Source organism: Mesoplodon bidens, assembly GCF_964165515.1.
Source record: "Mesoplodon bidens genome assembly, chromosome: 15".
Lineage (NCBI taxonomy): Eukaryota > Metazoa > Chordata > Mammalia > Artiodactyla > Ziphiidae > Mesoplodon > Mesoplodon bidens.
Genome location: NC_138171.1, coordinates 663,099 through 678,645, shown reverse-complemented (window position 1 = coordinate 678,645; position 15,547 = coordinate 663,099). Strand labels below are relative to the sequence as shown.

Genomic DNA, 15,547 nt, shown 5'->3' with positions numbered 1-15,547 from the left:
TGTTACGGAGCCAGCCTCGAGGCCCGTCCCCATCTGATTTCGCCGCAGGGCAAAGGAGGATAAAGTGCTGGGGGTTGGGGGTGGGCATGCAGAAACCCCGGAAAACCAGCCTGAGGACCATCCTCCCCCCTTGACTATGCTCCGAGGGTCTCCGAGGCCACAATCCCGGCCAGAGCGCTCAGGAGGTCGGGCAGCGGCCCCGGGACAGCGGAAAGTGGCGGAGGAGGGCTCATGGGTAGGGGAGAGGGGACGGACCCCAGCGTGCCTTTGCGGCCCTGCGCAGTTGGACCCTGGCCGCCCCCGCGAGGTGTTGGGAGGAAAGCGCGGGTTCGGCGCCGCGGCCCCCACGCACGGCCGCGCCCCGCGCTGCCGCAGCGCCCTCCGCCGGCTAACCGGTCCACTGGCGGCTGCCCGCGTAAGGACTACACTTCCTAGGACGCCCTGCGCGCCCCCTGGCTCCTGGGAGTTGTGGTCCGGGGCTGGGCGGGCGCGCGCGGGGCGGGCGGGCGCGAGAACTACGTATCCCAAGATGCAGCGCGGTGCCGCGGGGGCCGGGGGTTTGAACGGAGGGTCTCCCGCCCGTGGCGAGGCTGCGTCTGCTGCGGCGGGTGCGGGAGGCTGCGGCGGCCGGGGCCGGGGTCTGGGCCGGGAGGCCGAGGCTGGCGCGGCGGGCGTTGGGGGCGGTGCCCCCGAGGCGATGATGGGCAAGGAGGAGGAGATTGCGCGGATCGCCCGGAGGCTGGACAAGATGGTGACCAAGAAGAGCGCGGTGAGGGGCGCGGGCCGCCAGGACCCCGGGACCCCCGCCCCGCCGAGCCCCCGCCGAGCCTGCCGAGCCCCCGTCAGGGCCGCGGCGACCACCCGAGGGGCAGGACGAGACTCCGCCCCGGGAGAGACTCCCGGGCCACGGGGAGACCCCCGCCGGAGGCCGAGACCCCCGCCCTGAGCCAGCCCTGCCCTTCACCTCGCACCCACGGCAGAGGCCGCGATCCGGTCTGAACCTTGTCCCGGGAGCCAACCGCTCTGGACTCAAACCCCAACTGCCAGACTGAGACCCCGCAGGCCTGGGATCCGCCCGTTTCCTCCCCTCACTCCGGAGCCTCTCGGGAGGCCGGGCTGGTGGAGACCCTCCTCGGCCGAGCCCCTCCAGGCCCTGCGGAAGCCCCGGCCCGTGCAGCCCTGACTGGCCGCCCCCCCCCCCGCCTTCCTCCTCCCCAGCCTGGGCATCCTCGAAGCCCCCCAGAACTCCCCGCCGAGCCCCGTCCCCGACTCAGAGCCCGCTGTCCCACCCTAGGTCTCCCACACCCATTCTCCGCCTTCAAGAGTTTGGAGTGTGAGATTGGACCCTCTTTTCCCCTGGAGCTACAGCGCCTCCCCTACCTCTGCCGGGCCTGGGGCTGCAGCCCCCATCGTCTCATTTTCACCGGCCAGCTGGCCAGAGGCCTTTCTTGTCTGGGAGGCCCTTTTTTTTCCCTTGTCTGTTCAGTCCCCCCAAAACCAGGTTGCCCTAATAAATCCTTTCCCTTCCTTAGCCAGGGCTCAGCCAGCAGCTACTGGGGAGTGGGTAGATGCGTAGGCACCCTTGGGAAAGAGCCCTAGGAAGCCCCCAGCCTGGCCTGGGAATACCAGGGCGCAGGACTCCCCCCGACCCCCGCGACCAGCTGTGCTCACTCTGCGGCCGGCTTCTGTCGTCCCTCGGCCAGTGAGCCTTTGGGGAAGGCTGTGCCCAGTCTCGGGCTGGTGGTGGTAGGGGGCGGACAGCACATGGGGCTTCAGTTTCAGGCCCCTCTCAACTTTGGACCTTGGTGATCTGGGTATCCTCGCAGGAAGCATCTTTGGTGGGTGGTACCTGCCTCTAGAGGGTGGGGAGGAGTCCTGCTGGCTCCCTGAGAGGCTCAATAAACGCGACCATCTCTCTCCCCAGACTGAGCTCCTGGGGCGGGGCGAGTGGTGGTGGGGGCCGTGAGGGAGGCTCAGCTGGGGTCTTGAGATGCCTGCCTCACCACCCCAGGGCTGTGTGCCTGCACTGGTGGTTTGGGGGTGACTTTTGGGCTGAGCATAGTTGAGTCTGGGTCTTTGGACAGGGTTCTCCCCCCGGGGCTGGCTCCCACGCTTTCATCCATCCATCAAGCAGCAGCCGCCTGCCCCAAAGCCCCTGCCCCAAAGCCCGCACGATGCTCACACCCCTGGGAGGCTGTGGGCAGCACAGAGCAGGGATGTGGGAACATCTATGGCTGTTTCCAGAGATGAGCAGAGAAAGAAGCTGCTTCCCCTCTGAAGGAGACAAAATAAATGCCCCCCAGGTGGGGGCAGAGATGGGCCACGGAACCCACGGAGGGCTGGGTCGGGCCAGGCAGGACTGGGGGAGGGGGCATCTAGGTTGAGCACCGCATGGATGTAAGCCCAGGGGAGAATGAAGAAGGGGGACAGGTGTGGACTGGGAAGGGGGCTAGGGGGCTTGGGGCGCCATGGAGTGGGGAGTGAGAGCTAGTAGAGGCTCCTGGTGGGTCCCAGCGCCTTTGAGGCCCCTTGGGGGAGTTGGGGGCTGTGACTGGGAATCACGTTTATGCCCCTCTGGTCCGGAGGCCACAGAAAGCTGGCGTTCTGCAGCCCGGGGCTCCGTTTGGGGGAAGATGATCAATCGCAGAGTGGCCCTGTGCCCTCGGTTCTGGCGACCATTTGTCCCCTCTGAGGAGCTGACTACAGGGCTCGACTCTGTAGCCCAAGGGGCAGGGCCTGCGGGGGTGATGAGGGGAAAGCTACAGCCTGAGCAGAGATGCCGTCCAGATCAGGGATGGGGCAGGCTCTGCCCCTCCCACGGCCAGGCTGCGGGACATCTGAGGCTGTCACCCCTTGGATGGCTGCCTCCTTCATGTCGTGAGGGAGACACGCACACGTGAAACCACACCGGTGGGTTCCATGAGCCTTCTATGGAGGAAGGCAAGGCAGGGAGTGAATGGGGTGGTGCCAGGCTGCTTGCTGTCTTCAGCGAGAGAGGCCTCACCGAGAATGTGTCATTTGCACAAAGCTCTGGAGGGAGAGTGGGGCAGGCGTGTCGCTGGCAGTGGGAGCAAGAGGTCCCGGGGCAGGCAGCTCGGCCCCCTGAGGGGCCCTGGGGAGCCTTGTCTGCTGTGGAGCCATGTGGCCCCTGTGTGTGAGGCTACGAGGAAGCAGATGTGGGCAGGGGTGCCGGGCAGAGAAGGGAGACGGGGTTCTGGCACAGCCGTCCAGGCGAGGTGACGCGGCTGGGGGGAGTGAGCAGGGGGTGTGGGGTGCACGTGAGGGGAGAGAGGCCCCTGAGGGCTTGGCCCCAGCAGGCGGCACTGAGGAGAGGCTGCCTGAGCCACGTGGGCGGGGGATGTGGGACCGGGCAGGTGTGGGCGTTCCTGGGGCGTCGCCTCCACCTGGTGCGCCGCCTGTGCTGGGGAGGGGCTTCGGCCCTGTCCCCTGACGGCCCTCGGGGGCCCTGGGCTGGGGTTAAGTGCACAGCAGCTTCCCTTCTCGTGCCTGCCTTCCCTGGGCATCTGACCCCAGATGGATCTCCAAACTGTCACTGCCTTGTGTTCCCCCAACCCTCGTGTGTAGGAGGAGCTGAGCTTGCCCACTGAGACCTCAAAGTCATTTACGAGGGTCCTCCCTTCTCCTTCCAGGAGGGAGCCATGGACCTGCTGCGGGAACTGAAGGCCATGCCCGTCACGCTGCACCTGCTGCAGGTAGGGCCCTGTGTGCCCCGCACCCCAGCTCCCAGGCACCTGGCAGAGCTTCCTGCTGCCCACCCCGGCCCTTGGTTGGCATGAATCCCTGCCCCTGAGGAGACTGTCCCTTGCCTTTCTCTGTTGCTCCACGAGACAGGGAGGGACATTCAAGGAAAATCCACTGTGTCCCTCACTGAGGTTCCTGCAGATGGGGCAGTAACCGTTGGGGAGGGCATCCACCTCCCCTCGCTGGTCCCCAGCTTGCCCTGTGGGAGTCACCGAGGGTCTGTGGGGAGGGTCTGACCGCTGCCCCCAGCCTGGCCGCTTGCCTTGCAGTCCACCCGCGTCGGCATGTCCGTCAACGCCCTGCGGAAGCAGAGCTCGGACGAGGAGGTCGTCACGCTGGCCAAGTCTCTCATCAAGTCCTGGAAAAAGCTCCTGGGTGCGGGTCAGGCAGCCTAGGCTGAGCGTGGGGGCAAGGGGCACCCAAGGCGCGCTGGCCCTTGGCAGACTGTGCTGTTCCCGAGCCAGGGCCACCTGGGATCCAGTCCAGGAAGCACTGGCTCAGGCTGGGAGGAGGGGGCTCCATGAGGAGCAAGGGGAGGAGTTGAGGGGAGGAGGCTGCGCTGAGCCCTGGAGGGGGGCCTGGCAGAGCTGGGGGAGGTCGCCCAGGGGAAGAGTGTGGGGCAGCAGAGGGCAGGGGGCAGCTCCGGATGGGGGTGGGAGGGTGGGGGACGAGGAGAGGGAGGAGGGAAGGGGCGTCTGGAGCCTCCCAGAGGGAACAGGGGCAGCCTCTTTCTAGGGACGGTGGGGCGACTGGGATGCCCCCACCGGACCCTGAGCTTCCCCTCCCTTCCCAGCCCCTCCTGGGCTCTGTCCAAACCCTTGGGAAACAGAGCTGCATGTCCTGGGCTTCTCTCCAGTCCTGCGTGGCTGTTGGGCTGCGTGTTGGACAAGCGTATTTATTCTGGTGGCATATGGGACGCTTCTCGTCCTGTGGGAAGGTCCCCAGTGCAGGCTGGGACTCACTCGATGGCTCGCTCTGGGGCCCGAGGCCCAGCTGGGGAGTGGCCATGCCCAGGCTGCCTGCGGTGACCAGCCTTTGTTCAAGTCCAAACAACGTGCCATCCGTGAAGGCTGTCACTCTGGGGGGGGATTTCTGTACTCGGAGACTTTTCAGGACCTTCCTTGGCTGGGGAGAGAGAACCCCAGTCATTCACAGGAAGCTGGGGCTGGAGGCAGGGTCCGATGTCCGATGGCTGGGGCTGTGCCTTGGTGGTGGTCTGCCCCCCTCCCTGGCCCTGCCCTGCCCTCCGGGTCTGCCTTCTCCCAGCCAGCCCTCCCTTCTTTCCCGGCACATGTAGATGCTTCAGACGCCAAAGCCAGGGAGCGGAGGAGGGGCGGGCCTCTGCCCACATCGTCCTCCAAGGAGGCCTCCGAGGACCCCAGGTAGCACGTCTGGAAGGCAGACACATGCCCCGCCCGTGGCCCCACTTTCTCGGCAGACCGGGGTGTGGATTTCCAGGAGCCCTGGGTGGGGGGGCTGAGGTCATCAGCCCTTTCAGCTCCTCGGAAGGGACTCTCCCCAGGCCAGGGTCAGCCTCTCGCTGGACACTTTCCCTCCAGAGACTCCTCGGGATCTTTTTAGCCCCAAGCATCTGAGCGGGAGGCTCTGTCTGCCTGGCTACACGGAGCTGACCCACACCCTGAGCGGGCCTGTGGGAGCCCATTGCTCACATACCCGGATCCAGGCCCCGGTCTAGGGTCTGGTTCTCGCTGTCTAACTCTGGCTACCCCCGCTGGCCTGGTGTCTCTGGCTGCCGGCCCCTCCCTCACCGGGGATGCCCCAGGCTGTGACATGGTGCAGGTTTGGGGGTTACTGAGGCCTCCCTGCTCCTGCTGCCCCAGGGATGGGCTGTGGCTGAGAGGCTGCTTTGCCCTTGACCCCACTGGGCAGCAGTGGCCAAGGGCTAGGAAAAGCTGAGCTTTGGATTCACGGCATGGCTGTGCAGAGACGTGGGCTCATCCGCCCACCTGAACGTGTTATTTTTCCTCCAGGAAGCCGCCTGCTTCCACTGACTTCCGTGGAGGTCACAGGGTCACGAGATGCAGGGGTGGGAGAGGAGGGCCGTGGGTGGACAGAGCCTTGTGGGCAGGCAGCCCATGGAGGGGGTGCCCAGACCTACATGGGGTGGGGCTGCCTGCATAGTGGTACCTGGTCTTGGGTGATCCCTAGTCCCGTCTGCCTCTCCCTGACCTGGCAGTTTGCGTTGGGCAGTGTGGCCCCGTGTTCCAGGTCTCCCTGAGGGTGGGGATCCCGTTTGGGAGTGTGTCCCACCCAGTGGTCCTCACGGCCTCTGGCCAGACCGCATGGACATGCTGGACCTGACTGTGGATGGGCAGGGTTCTGGACCGCTGTCAGGGTGGAGCAGACGGGGTCTGGGGGCATCGTGGCTGTGACATTGGCTTTTCTGGGGACCGGCATCTCATGGAGGTGCACGTGGCCCGAGCGGGCCTCTCTCCAGCCGCAAGAGGCCAGAGCTGCCCAGGACGCCATCGACACCCAGGATCACCACGTTTCCTCCGGTGCCGGTCACCTGTGACGCCGTGCGCAACAAGTGTCGTGAAATGCTGACCGCTGCCCTGCAGACGGACCGTGAGTGCCTGGGCCGGGGCCACCCAGCACACCTCGGGGTCCTGGCTCCTGACACACGCTTGATTCCCAGGTGGCCTGGGCCCTGCCTGCCTGTGGAGGCCTGAGTCCAACCCCATGCTGCTGACCTTGGGGGCAGGGAGCCGGGGGTCTCTGGGGAGCAGGGCGCCTGGATCCTGCGCAGGCTGAGGCGTGGGGGGAGCCGGGCAGGGCAGCTGGTCAGGGCTCCTTCTTGCAGATGACCACGTGGCTGTCGGCGCAGACTGCGAGCGCTTGTCGGCCCAGATCGAGGAATATATCCTTTGTGCAGCGGCTCGGGGGCTGGAGTTCTGGAGGAATTGCGGGGTCGGCCAGGCTCAGCTCCCCTGGTGGCCACTGTCCTGCGCCCTCGCCAGGGGATTGGGCGGTCGGGCAGGCTTGCTTGTCTTGACCAGGGGGCTCCTCCCGGACCCTCTGGGGTCTGACCGGGCCTGCGGTGGGCCTGGGTCCCGGGCCTCCAGGCTGCAGTTGGGTCTCAGCCGGGAAAGCGTCAGTTGTCGACGACCCGGTGTGGCTGGCTCTTCCGACACAGCCCCCACAAAAGGCCCTGGCTGACCTGGGGGCAGGGGTAGAGGGTGGGGCATCGGCCTCCCTACGGGTCCTTAAACGTCCACACGCATCTTCCGGGACGTGGGGAACACGGACATGAAGTACAAGAACCGTGTGCGCAGCCGCCTCTCCAACCTCAAGGACGCCAAGAACCCCAGCCTGCGGCGCAACGTGCTATGTGGCGCCATCACGCCCCAGCAGATCGCCGTGATGACCTCGGAGGTGAGCCCGTGGGGGCGCGGGGGGATGCCCCTGGGGGACCGCGGGCTAAGCACGCGCCCCTCGCCCCAGGAGATGGCCAGCGACGAGCTGAAGGAGATCCGCAAGGCCATGACCAAGGAGGCCATCCGCGAGCACCAGATGGCGCGCACGGGCGGCACGCAGACCGACCTGTTCACCTGCGGCAAGTGCAGGAAGAAGAACTGCACCTACACGCAGGTGAGCGTCGGCAGGCCTCCCGGGGCCCTGGGCCTCCTCGGAGCCTCCCGTGCCCCTGCTATGCAGGCCGGATCTCCCTTGCGTCTGGACACGTGCGGTGTGAGCGGTGCTGGGACGGGGGTCCGACAACCTAGTCTCCGATGGGGCCGGGAGCTGCGGTCACCCTTGGGGCCTCCCCCTTGCCGAGGACCCCTGCTCCCCAGTAGGCAGTCTCGGGCGGTGGGTCCAGCCCGTTCGTTCTGGGACACTGAAGTTTGGGAGCCCGACCCCGCTGTGTTGCTGCTGGTGGGAGGATGGGTGCCCGGTGGTGGTAGCAGGAGGGTCGTGGAGGTGGGCCCTGAGAGGTGTCGGGGGGCCTGTAAGAGGAAAGCAGTCGGGGCGACTGCAAGGTGGGGGTTGCAGGGCAGCCTCAGCCCAGGTGACGTGCGGCCAGCGCGGCCCGAGGCCATGGGTGGCGGGCTCCCCAGGTTGTGACTCCTGGGAAGTCCTGCTCCCTGGGGCCTCCAGCTGCAAGGGACTGAGGCCCTGGGCCCCACCCACCGTGGCCCTCCCCACAGGTGCAGACCCGCAGCTCCGATGAGCCTATGACCACGTTCGTCGTCTGCAACGAGTGTGGAAACCGCTGGAAGGTAGGCGGGTGAGCCCAGGCCATCCACCCCCAGCCCTGTTCTCTGGAGGTGGGCGTCTCCAGCCTTTGTGGGGTCTGTGGTGTGAATTGGGGGACGGCCATGCCAGCCAGCCTCTTGGGAGCCTTGGAGATGGTGGATGGAGACCCCAGCCCTGCCTCCTGCCCTTTGGGGTCCTGCAGGCCACATGGCTGGATGGACGCCTCTCACCCGTTTCTTGCAGTTCTGCTGAGCCCTGTGCATGTGTGCCTGCAGCCTCGGGCCACGGCCAGTGCTGGCCGTCGCCCTTTCCCCATCCTCTGCCAACAGATACAGCTTCTCTGGAGACCTGCCCTTTGCCCACCTGGCCTTCCTCAGAAGGCAGCACACCCTGCCCCCCACCCTACCTGCAGTGCACCTTTCTCCCTCTTTCCCCCCAGTTATTAAATGTTTCTTTTTGCCACTGTTTTTTTCCCTAGCCCTTGGTCCTGGTGGGCCAGGCACAGGCTTGGGCTTCAAGCTGGGTCCCCCGTCCCCTCATCTCTGGTTTGATCCCCCCGACCCCCGCCGCTGCGGGGACAGCCCACCTCCCCTGGGGTCAGGTGACGCTGAGGCTTGGCCTGTTGGGACAGCACTGGAGGGAGGAGCCCGCTGGCTCTCAGAGGGGCCTGAGTGTGCCCGTGGGAGGGGCAGGGCTGGGCGTGCATAGCATGAGGATCAGGTGGGGTGGGGGGGCCGTGGGCGCACAGAGAGGCCAGGGTCTCACGACCTCTCCAGGCACCGCAGCTCAGGGTCCAGGGGTTACGGGCGGGAGGCTAAGTCTGGGCCCCACAGCCGTGCCTGCCTGCAACCCTTCAGGATGCCCCGCTGCTCGTGGAAGCAGTGTGGATGGGGGTGGACCCCGACCAGACCCTCTGCGCCCCGGTTGCAGCGTTGAATCGCTTTACCAAGCAGAAACTCAGGGAACAGGGTGGCAGGTGTGTGCCTTGTAGGGCCTGGGAGACAGTACAGGTGACTGCCCGGCACCCAGGGTCTCGGGGAGGTCTCCCCCGTAAGTGTCCTGCCCCGGCCGGCCAGCCCCTGCCAGGGACCCTGCCTGCCCAGGACCTGGCCAGTGCCTCTTGTTGCGTTGCCACCCTTGGTGGCCAGGTGCCTCGGGGGCGCCCTCGCATGGGGGGCGCTGAGCACAGCTGCCCGCCGAGGCTGTTGCTCTGAGGGGTGGGGTGGGAGCAGAGAGCACAGGGTCCCTTCACTGAGCGTGGCTGCTCCCCTGCTGGGGGTCCTGGACAATTCCTCCTTCTCTAATTCCCCCCGCAAATGTGGACAGAGGGGAGAGGCTTTTACTTTAAAAATATCTTCAATAATAAGATTCTATTTTGGGGGGAAGAGGAGTGGAGTTAAATATGAAAACTTTTGTTGTTGTTTTTTTGATAAAACACACAGTGCCATGTTTCCTGGTTTAAACTCAATGAACATATAAAAGAGAAACCGGGTCCTGCTGCCTTGAGCCTGGTCCTGAGGTCCTGGGTCTGATCCCGGGGTGCAGATGGCACCAGTTGGAGGTCTCCTCTTGTCACAAAACTAGACAGTACAGAGGTTCTGTTCTCCACCAAAGGCATTTCTCAGGGCCCCCAGGGGCCCGGGGAGGAGGACCTTGTGAGCTTTGTGGGTCCAGGATGCTTTCAGGGAGGGCGCCTCCTTTCACCAGGTGGGAACCCCAGCAGGAAGCGCTCAGTAGGGGTGGTGGTGCTGGAGGGGCCGCCTAGGCCCAGAGGCCCTCACGCATGCCTCTCAGCTGGATCTTGGGGCGCTGGGTCCTCTGGGTGGGGAAGGGGGCTTCTGGCCTGCCCTGCACCTGGAGCTCCTGCCTGGGACCGCCCGGGGTGCTGGGCCCGGCGGGTGTGCCCCACACGTGAAGCGCTCTTGTGAAAGGAGTCTCTGCCCGCAGGAGGGGTCCTGCGTCCAGGCAGCCACGGTGGGCAGTCTAGGCTTCACTGGAGGACGTGGAGCGCCCCCGGAGCAGCAGGGCACGGTAGGTGGGGGAGCTGAGGAAGCGGGGGTAGGAGTCTCGGTGCATCAGCGTGTAAATCTGCAGCTGCGCGTCGTCAAACGTGTGCGCCGACGGCTCCTGCATCTTCTTGTTGATGCCCTCCCGCACCCGGGAGTCCAGGCTCACCTGTGGGACAGGGGCCGCGGTCAGGGGCCCGGAGGCGCCCCCGCCCCCCACCCCGGTCCCCGCGCGGCACACCTCCTTGGGGGACAAGATGGACACATAGTCCTCGTAGATGAGGCGCGCCTTCTCGTCCACCACGTGCTGGTTGGCCTCGGCCTTGAGCTCCTCGCAGGCCAGCCAGAAGAGCATGTTCTCCTCGCTGTACTCGGTGCGCAGGAACTCCCGGAACACGCTGCGGCCCGCTGGGCTGTGCATCAGCTTGTCGAAGGACTGCGCCCAGCTCCGCACCTCCTCGGGGCTCGGCGTGGCACTGTGGGGGCATGGGCATCCGGGTATCCGCCACCGGCCGCGCCAGGCCCCGCCCCCTCCGCCCGGATCCCCCCACAACCCTCCCGCACCGCGCAGACCCCCGGCCAAGACTCACCAGGCTTCGCAGCTGGGGAGGGGCTGCAGCCTGCTCTCCCGGGAGGCCCGCCACGCTCGCCGCCGCTCCTCGTTCCTGCCGGCAGAGGGGAAGGTGGCACTGCCCTCCGCGGCACGCGTGTGCGCGCAGGACGCTGGCCACACGGTGACACCGACGCGTGGCTGAATGGGCACGAGGCCTAGGGGCTCCCGGCACACGTGTGAGCCCCCTGCAGGGGGGGGGGTCTGCTCCTTTCCCGGACTCCGGTCCGGCCCTGGGCCCGTTTTCTTGCCTTTGGGGCGTCACAGGCCCCTCGGGTACCTCTCCCTCCCTGGCCTGACCTCGACCCCCACTGCTTTCTCCCAGAGACTCCGACTGATGTGGAGAAGGCCCTCAGCCCGTGTGTCTGAGCCCTGACTCTCCCTCGGGGTCCTGCTTCTCTCCTTAGTTCCTGGCACAGCATCAGTGCTGGCTCCCCAGTGCACACCTCCAGCTGGACCTCTTCCCAGGGTCACTGAGACAGCTAACAGACACCTCAAACTCAAAGGTCCAGACAGAACTCAGTTCCCACCCTACCCCCACCCGCCAGATGCCAGACTGCTCGCTTGGCCCCCACGAGCCCTAACAATTCACGGCCTCGCGTCTCTACCCCCAGGCGGTCCCTCTCCTGTTTCAGGCCTCAGTTGCTCACTGCTCAGCTGATCCCCCTTTGGGTCCCCTCAGCGCTGTCCACTCAACAGCCAAGGGATGGAAGCCCGAAAAGGGCCAGGCCTCTGCAAGGCACAAAAACCCCAACAGGTTCCCTACGTGCCTAGAAACCACATTCCCCCTGGAGGCCCCACGTCCACCCCCTGCATTGTCCCAGGGCCAGGTCTCTGCTTAAAGCTCCTCCACCTGACACAATCTGTAGGACCTGCTTTTGTTCTGCTGTAGGTCCCCAGGGCCAGTCTGGGCCGGCTTACAGTAGACACACGCGTGCGCACACACACACACGTACACACGTGCGCGTGCACGTGCTGGCTAGGTGCCTGCATGTGGGCACAACCTCGGCACACCAGCCATGAAAATCACACACAGGGGCCTGGGCACTGGCCGCCGGTCACCAGGCCCCTGGACGAGTGCTGTGGGTGATGCCTCAAAAGCCCCCCGAGGGGCTGAGGAGTGGGGTCCTGGATCCCAGGTCTGCTCAGCGCCCCCCCTCCCCACCAGGCACGCGGTGCACCCCCAAGCCCACGTACCAGGAGCAGCTGCAACAGCAGCACCAGCACAAGCAGCAGGGGTTTCGCCTGGGGGGAGCCGGGGGGGCCGCATCATGACTGGACATGGAGGGAGGCTGGTCCCCCTCCTCTGGCCCTGTGTGCTGGGGGAAGACGGGGCCACGTCAGCCTCCAGGCAGAACCCATCGGAACCCGCTGCTTCCCCCCGCACCGCCCCCCAGCCGCCTGCTGGGGGCCGTGCTTGCTCCCGGCGGGGCGTGACCCTTCTGGCCTCCCAGGTGTCCAAGGGTCTCCCAACTCCTAGTCATGCCCCCAGCCCCCGAGGGACAGAGTCAGCGGTGGGGGCGGCCCACCTGCTTCTCAGCCTCAGGCGGGGTGGGCATGGGTGGGTGGAGGAGGTTGCCGGGGCTCCGTGGTGCCTGCTCCAGGACCCTCACCACAGCCTGGGGCTCTGAGAAGAGAGGCCGGGACCCTCGTGGAGGACCTGACACGGGGGGCGGCCTGGCCCCCTGGAGAGGTCCCGAGCCTCTCCCTCCCCCCGGAGGCGTCCCCCCGCCCCTGCCCGGCCTCCCACCTCCAGACGGCTCTGCCCAGGCCCTGACCCCCACTCCAGTCTACACTGTGGCTGTGAGGGGACGTGGGGTCAGGAAGGAGGGGACCCCAGACAAGATCTCCACAGGAGGTTCTGGGACACCCCCATCTGCTCGCTCCCTGGGAAGCCGGAAGCCAGGGTTCCTCTTTCTCGGCTTCCGGCTCCTGGCCCCTCCCAAGGGGGCTGGAGGCCCCCAGAGTCTGGGGCTATAAGGGCTGTGCATAGGGGTGGTGGTCAGACAATTAGACCCCCCCATCCCAGCTCCGTCCATCCCAGGTTTTCCTCGGCTGGTGGGAGGTGGTGGGGGTTGCTCCCCACGGGCAGTCCGGATCAGCCCTGGGGAGGCGCCCCACCTGCTCCTGGGGACTCAGCAGGGGCAGCAGACCAGGCCTGCGACAAGGAGGACTTGAGTAGGACTTGGGGCTGGGGCGGGACGTCCTGAGGGTGCGGGATGTGCAGCAGGCACCGGTGAGGAGGGCCGAGAGCAGCCAGGGACCGCCACCTTCTCGGCCCGGTCACTGGCCCGGCACCCGAACACTAGGCTGGCACCTTCCCGCGCCCAGGGTCTCCCGGCCTCCCTTCCCCTCCCCCTCGCCAGGCTGCGGAAACCGCTGCGGTCCCAGGCCTGCCGCAGGGCAGGGCGGGCGCGCCGGGCGGCGGCGGGGGAGGGGGCGCGTCCTGCTCCCGGGCGGGTCGGAGCCGCGGGGTCCCTTCCGCTCGGCGTCGGGGCGCACCTTCCACGGTGCGGGCGCGCGGGGGGCGCCGGAGCCCCATCCGGGTGAGCGGCCCCCGCGGGGAACCCGCGGACCCGAGCCGCGGGGGCGGCCAATCAGGGTCCAGGAGGCAGTTTTGAACGCCTCCCCACCTGCCTCCCAACCTCTACCTCGGCCTGCGCCCACCTCGGCCCAGGCGAGGCGCCCCGTCGGGGCCGGGGGCGCCCCCTGGCACGTCTGCCGCGCGGACCTTCCTGAAACCCCGCCGCGAGATGCTCAGGACTTGGTTTCAGTTTATTTTCTCATTAAATGATCATTCTCCCTGCTGCCTGCCCCCCATCCCTCAGCTCTTGGCCTTTTAATGTCTGTTTGGTCCATGTTGGCCTCATGGGGTGTCCGATGGCAGAAGAGGAAAGTGCACGCTCTGGGACAGGCCCTGGGGCAGTCACCAGGCTAGGCAGCTCCTGCCTCCCAGCCACTGACCGGGTGCTGCGCTCAGAGGTGACAGCCGGGGATATGCACACCTGGGGCACCCCTGCCTCCAGAGCCTGGGCATGCGGAGGCCTCGGCCTTGACCCAAATCTGGGGGCCAGGTGTGGGGTCCCACGGGGCCTTGGTCACTCAGCCACCTGCCTGGCTTCGCCTGAGATCGCTGGGGGGGGGGCCTCAAACTGGATCCCACTGGCTTCCAGCAAACAGATGGGGAAGCAGCAGCCCGACAGCATGCCTCCCCTCAGGGGTCAAGTTTCTAGGGAAAGGAAGGGGTGTGGCAACCTCTGAGGTCTGGTAGCTGTACCCCAGACGGGATGTGACTTCCCCAGGCAGAGCCGCTCTTCCTCCCCTGCACCCCTACCCACTGTGAGTGGGGGCAGGGCCCCAACCCCCGCCCCCCCAGCACCCTGAAGGCTGTACCCCTCTAGGCTGCCTTCTCCAACTCAGCTCTGACTTGGACGAGGGCACCTGCCTGAGGATGCAGGGCCCAGGTGCTGGGGCGGGGAGGGCAGGGGGAGAGGCCGTCCCTTCGGTCCTGGTTGTAGGCCCCGCACCTGGTCACCCATCCCCGGGCCTGGCTCCGTGCACCCTCCTCAGGCTGGCTGGGGCCACCTGTGCCCCTGGGGCACCTGCTCTCTTTCTTGGTAGGGGTACAGGGTCTGAACCAAGGTTCCCGCCCCTCATTCGGGCACGTGGGAGGGGGCTCCCTCCCCTTGCCCAGCCCCTCCAGGCTTCGGCCCCTAAGTCTGGGAGAGGAGGAGCTGGACAGGCGGCAAGTTTGGCCTCTGGGGACAGAGGCTCCCTTGGGAGCGGCGGCTGCCCTGCTCCACAGAAGGAAAAAGAACGTCCCCGAGGCCGCCCAGTCCAAAAAAAGAATCAGAAAATGTGACAATCCCAGGGAAAAAACGCCATAACCTTTGGGAGGGGGGGGACAGAGGGGCTCCATTCCCTTCTTCTCATCCTCCTCAGCACCTTCCTGTCTGCTGCGCCGCCCCCCTCCCCCGTAGGTAAGTCCCAGCCTGGCTCCTCCAAGGCAGGCCAGGTCTTTCCTAGCCCTGGTGACCCTCGCCGCTGCCCACCTCTACAATGGTGGGGGCAACCCACTTCTCTCGCTCCCTCTCTCTCAGGGTGGGGTTTGGCCTGGAGAAGTCTGCCCCTCCCTCCAGCCTCTGACGCCCCCACCCCAATCTCAAGGAACTCGCCATGCGCCCCACTCACCAGCGACCCAAAGGCGAGGCAGGGGCGGGAGGGGCCAGGTTCGCTCTGGGCCCCACCCTGGCTGCCGAAGGGGCGTGTACTGCAGCAGCAGGACTCAAGTCAGACGGCAGGAGGTCCTCCTGCGCGTTCTGGAGCGAGGCTGGCGCCAGGAGCCCCCGATCGGCTCGGGCCGGGGGCGCAGCGCCTCCCCCGCGACTGGCAGGGATGACTGGCTGCCAGATCCAACAGGGTGGGGGTGGGGGCGGGGGCAAACCGGGTGTCCCGCCTCGGCCCCTCCCCACAGGCTGAGGGGGGGGACGGGAGACGCGGAAACCTGGGTTCTTCCGGCCCCCCCCCCCCCGCCCGCTTTGAGCAATCACTTCCCCAGTCTTTGAGCTGCAGAAAAGGGGAACCCGGTTGCAACGGCCCCTCCCCCACGCGCGGGGACGGGCTCCAGTCCCGCCGCGGCCCAGGGTCCACGTGGACCCCGCGGCGGAGTCCTTGGGGCGCGGATTCCGGCGCCGGTTTCCGAGGCTCCCGCCCCGCACGGCCCCCGGGCCCTGGCCGGAGGGGCAGGGCCGCGGTCTTCGGCGCCGCGCGCGCGCACTCACCGGCCGCGCTCCCGAGCCACTCGCGCCGCAGCCGCCGGCCCGCGCGCTCCGAGGTCCGGCCGAATCGTCGGGGAGCGGGCGCAGGCTTCAGTGCGCAGGCGCCTCGGCCTCACTTCCCCAAAGCACGGGGCCGGGACTTCCTCGCGCGGGCAGACGCCGGCCCGGCCCGC

The 15,547-nt window shown here is 67.0% G+C and overlaps 2 protein-coding genes across 9 annotated transcripts; one reads left to right on the top strand and one right to left on the bottom strand.

Moving 5' to 3' along the window:
• The first annotated feature begins 556 nt into the window (after positions 1-556).
• On the top strand, positions 557-8,447 carry TCEA2 (transcription elongation factor A2). Of its 2 annotated transcripts, none has more exons than XM_081256521.1 (10): positions 557-769; positions 3,651-3,713; positions 4,032-4,137; positions 5,060-5,144; positions 6,221-6,351; positions 6,587-6,643; positions 7,004-7,158; positions 7,228-7,374; positions 7,932-8,003; positions 8,224-8,447. In XM_081256521.1, the coding sequence occupies exons 1-10, from the start codon at positions 698-700 to the stop codon at positions 8,230-8,232; spliced, it is 897 nt and encodes a 298-aa protein (XP_081112647.1). In that variant the 5' UTR covers positions 557-697; the 3' UTR covers positions 8,233-8,447. The 2 variants fall into 2 exon arrangements, with proteins under 2 accessions (XP_081112647.1, XP_081112646.1); XM_081256520.1 differs by having other exon boundaries at positions 4,032-4,143.
• Positions 8,448-9,371: 924 nt separating this feature from the next.
• Positions 9,372-15,523, bottom strand: RGS19 (regulator of G protein signaling 19). Of its 7 annotated transcripts, none has more exons than XM_081255872.1 (7): positions 15,378-15,440; positions 14,788-14,999; positions 12,126-12,223; positions 11,794-11,915; positions 10,577-10,651; positions 10,228-10,462; positions 9,372-10,155 (listed from the first exon to the last, which is right to left on the bottom strand). In XM_081255872.1, the coding sequence occupies exons 3-7, from the start codon at positions 12,153-12,155 to the stop codon at positions 9,964-9,966; spliced, it is 654 nt and encodes a 217-aa protein (XP_081111998.1). In that variant the 5' UTR covers positions 12,156-12,223; positions 14,788-14,999; positions 15,378-15,440; the 3' UTR covers positions 9,372-9,963. The 7 variants fall into 7 exon arrangements, with proteins under 7 accessions (XP_081111998.1, XP_081111999.1, XP_081112002.1 ...); XM_081255873.1 differs by lacking the exon at positions 15,378-15,440 and adding an exon at positions 13,711-13,825 and having other exon boundaries at positions 14,788-15,371; XM_081255876.1 differs by lacking the exon at positions 14,788-14,999 and having other exon boundaries at positions 15,378-15,479.
• Positions 15,524-15,547: the final 24 nt, after the last annotated feature.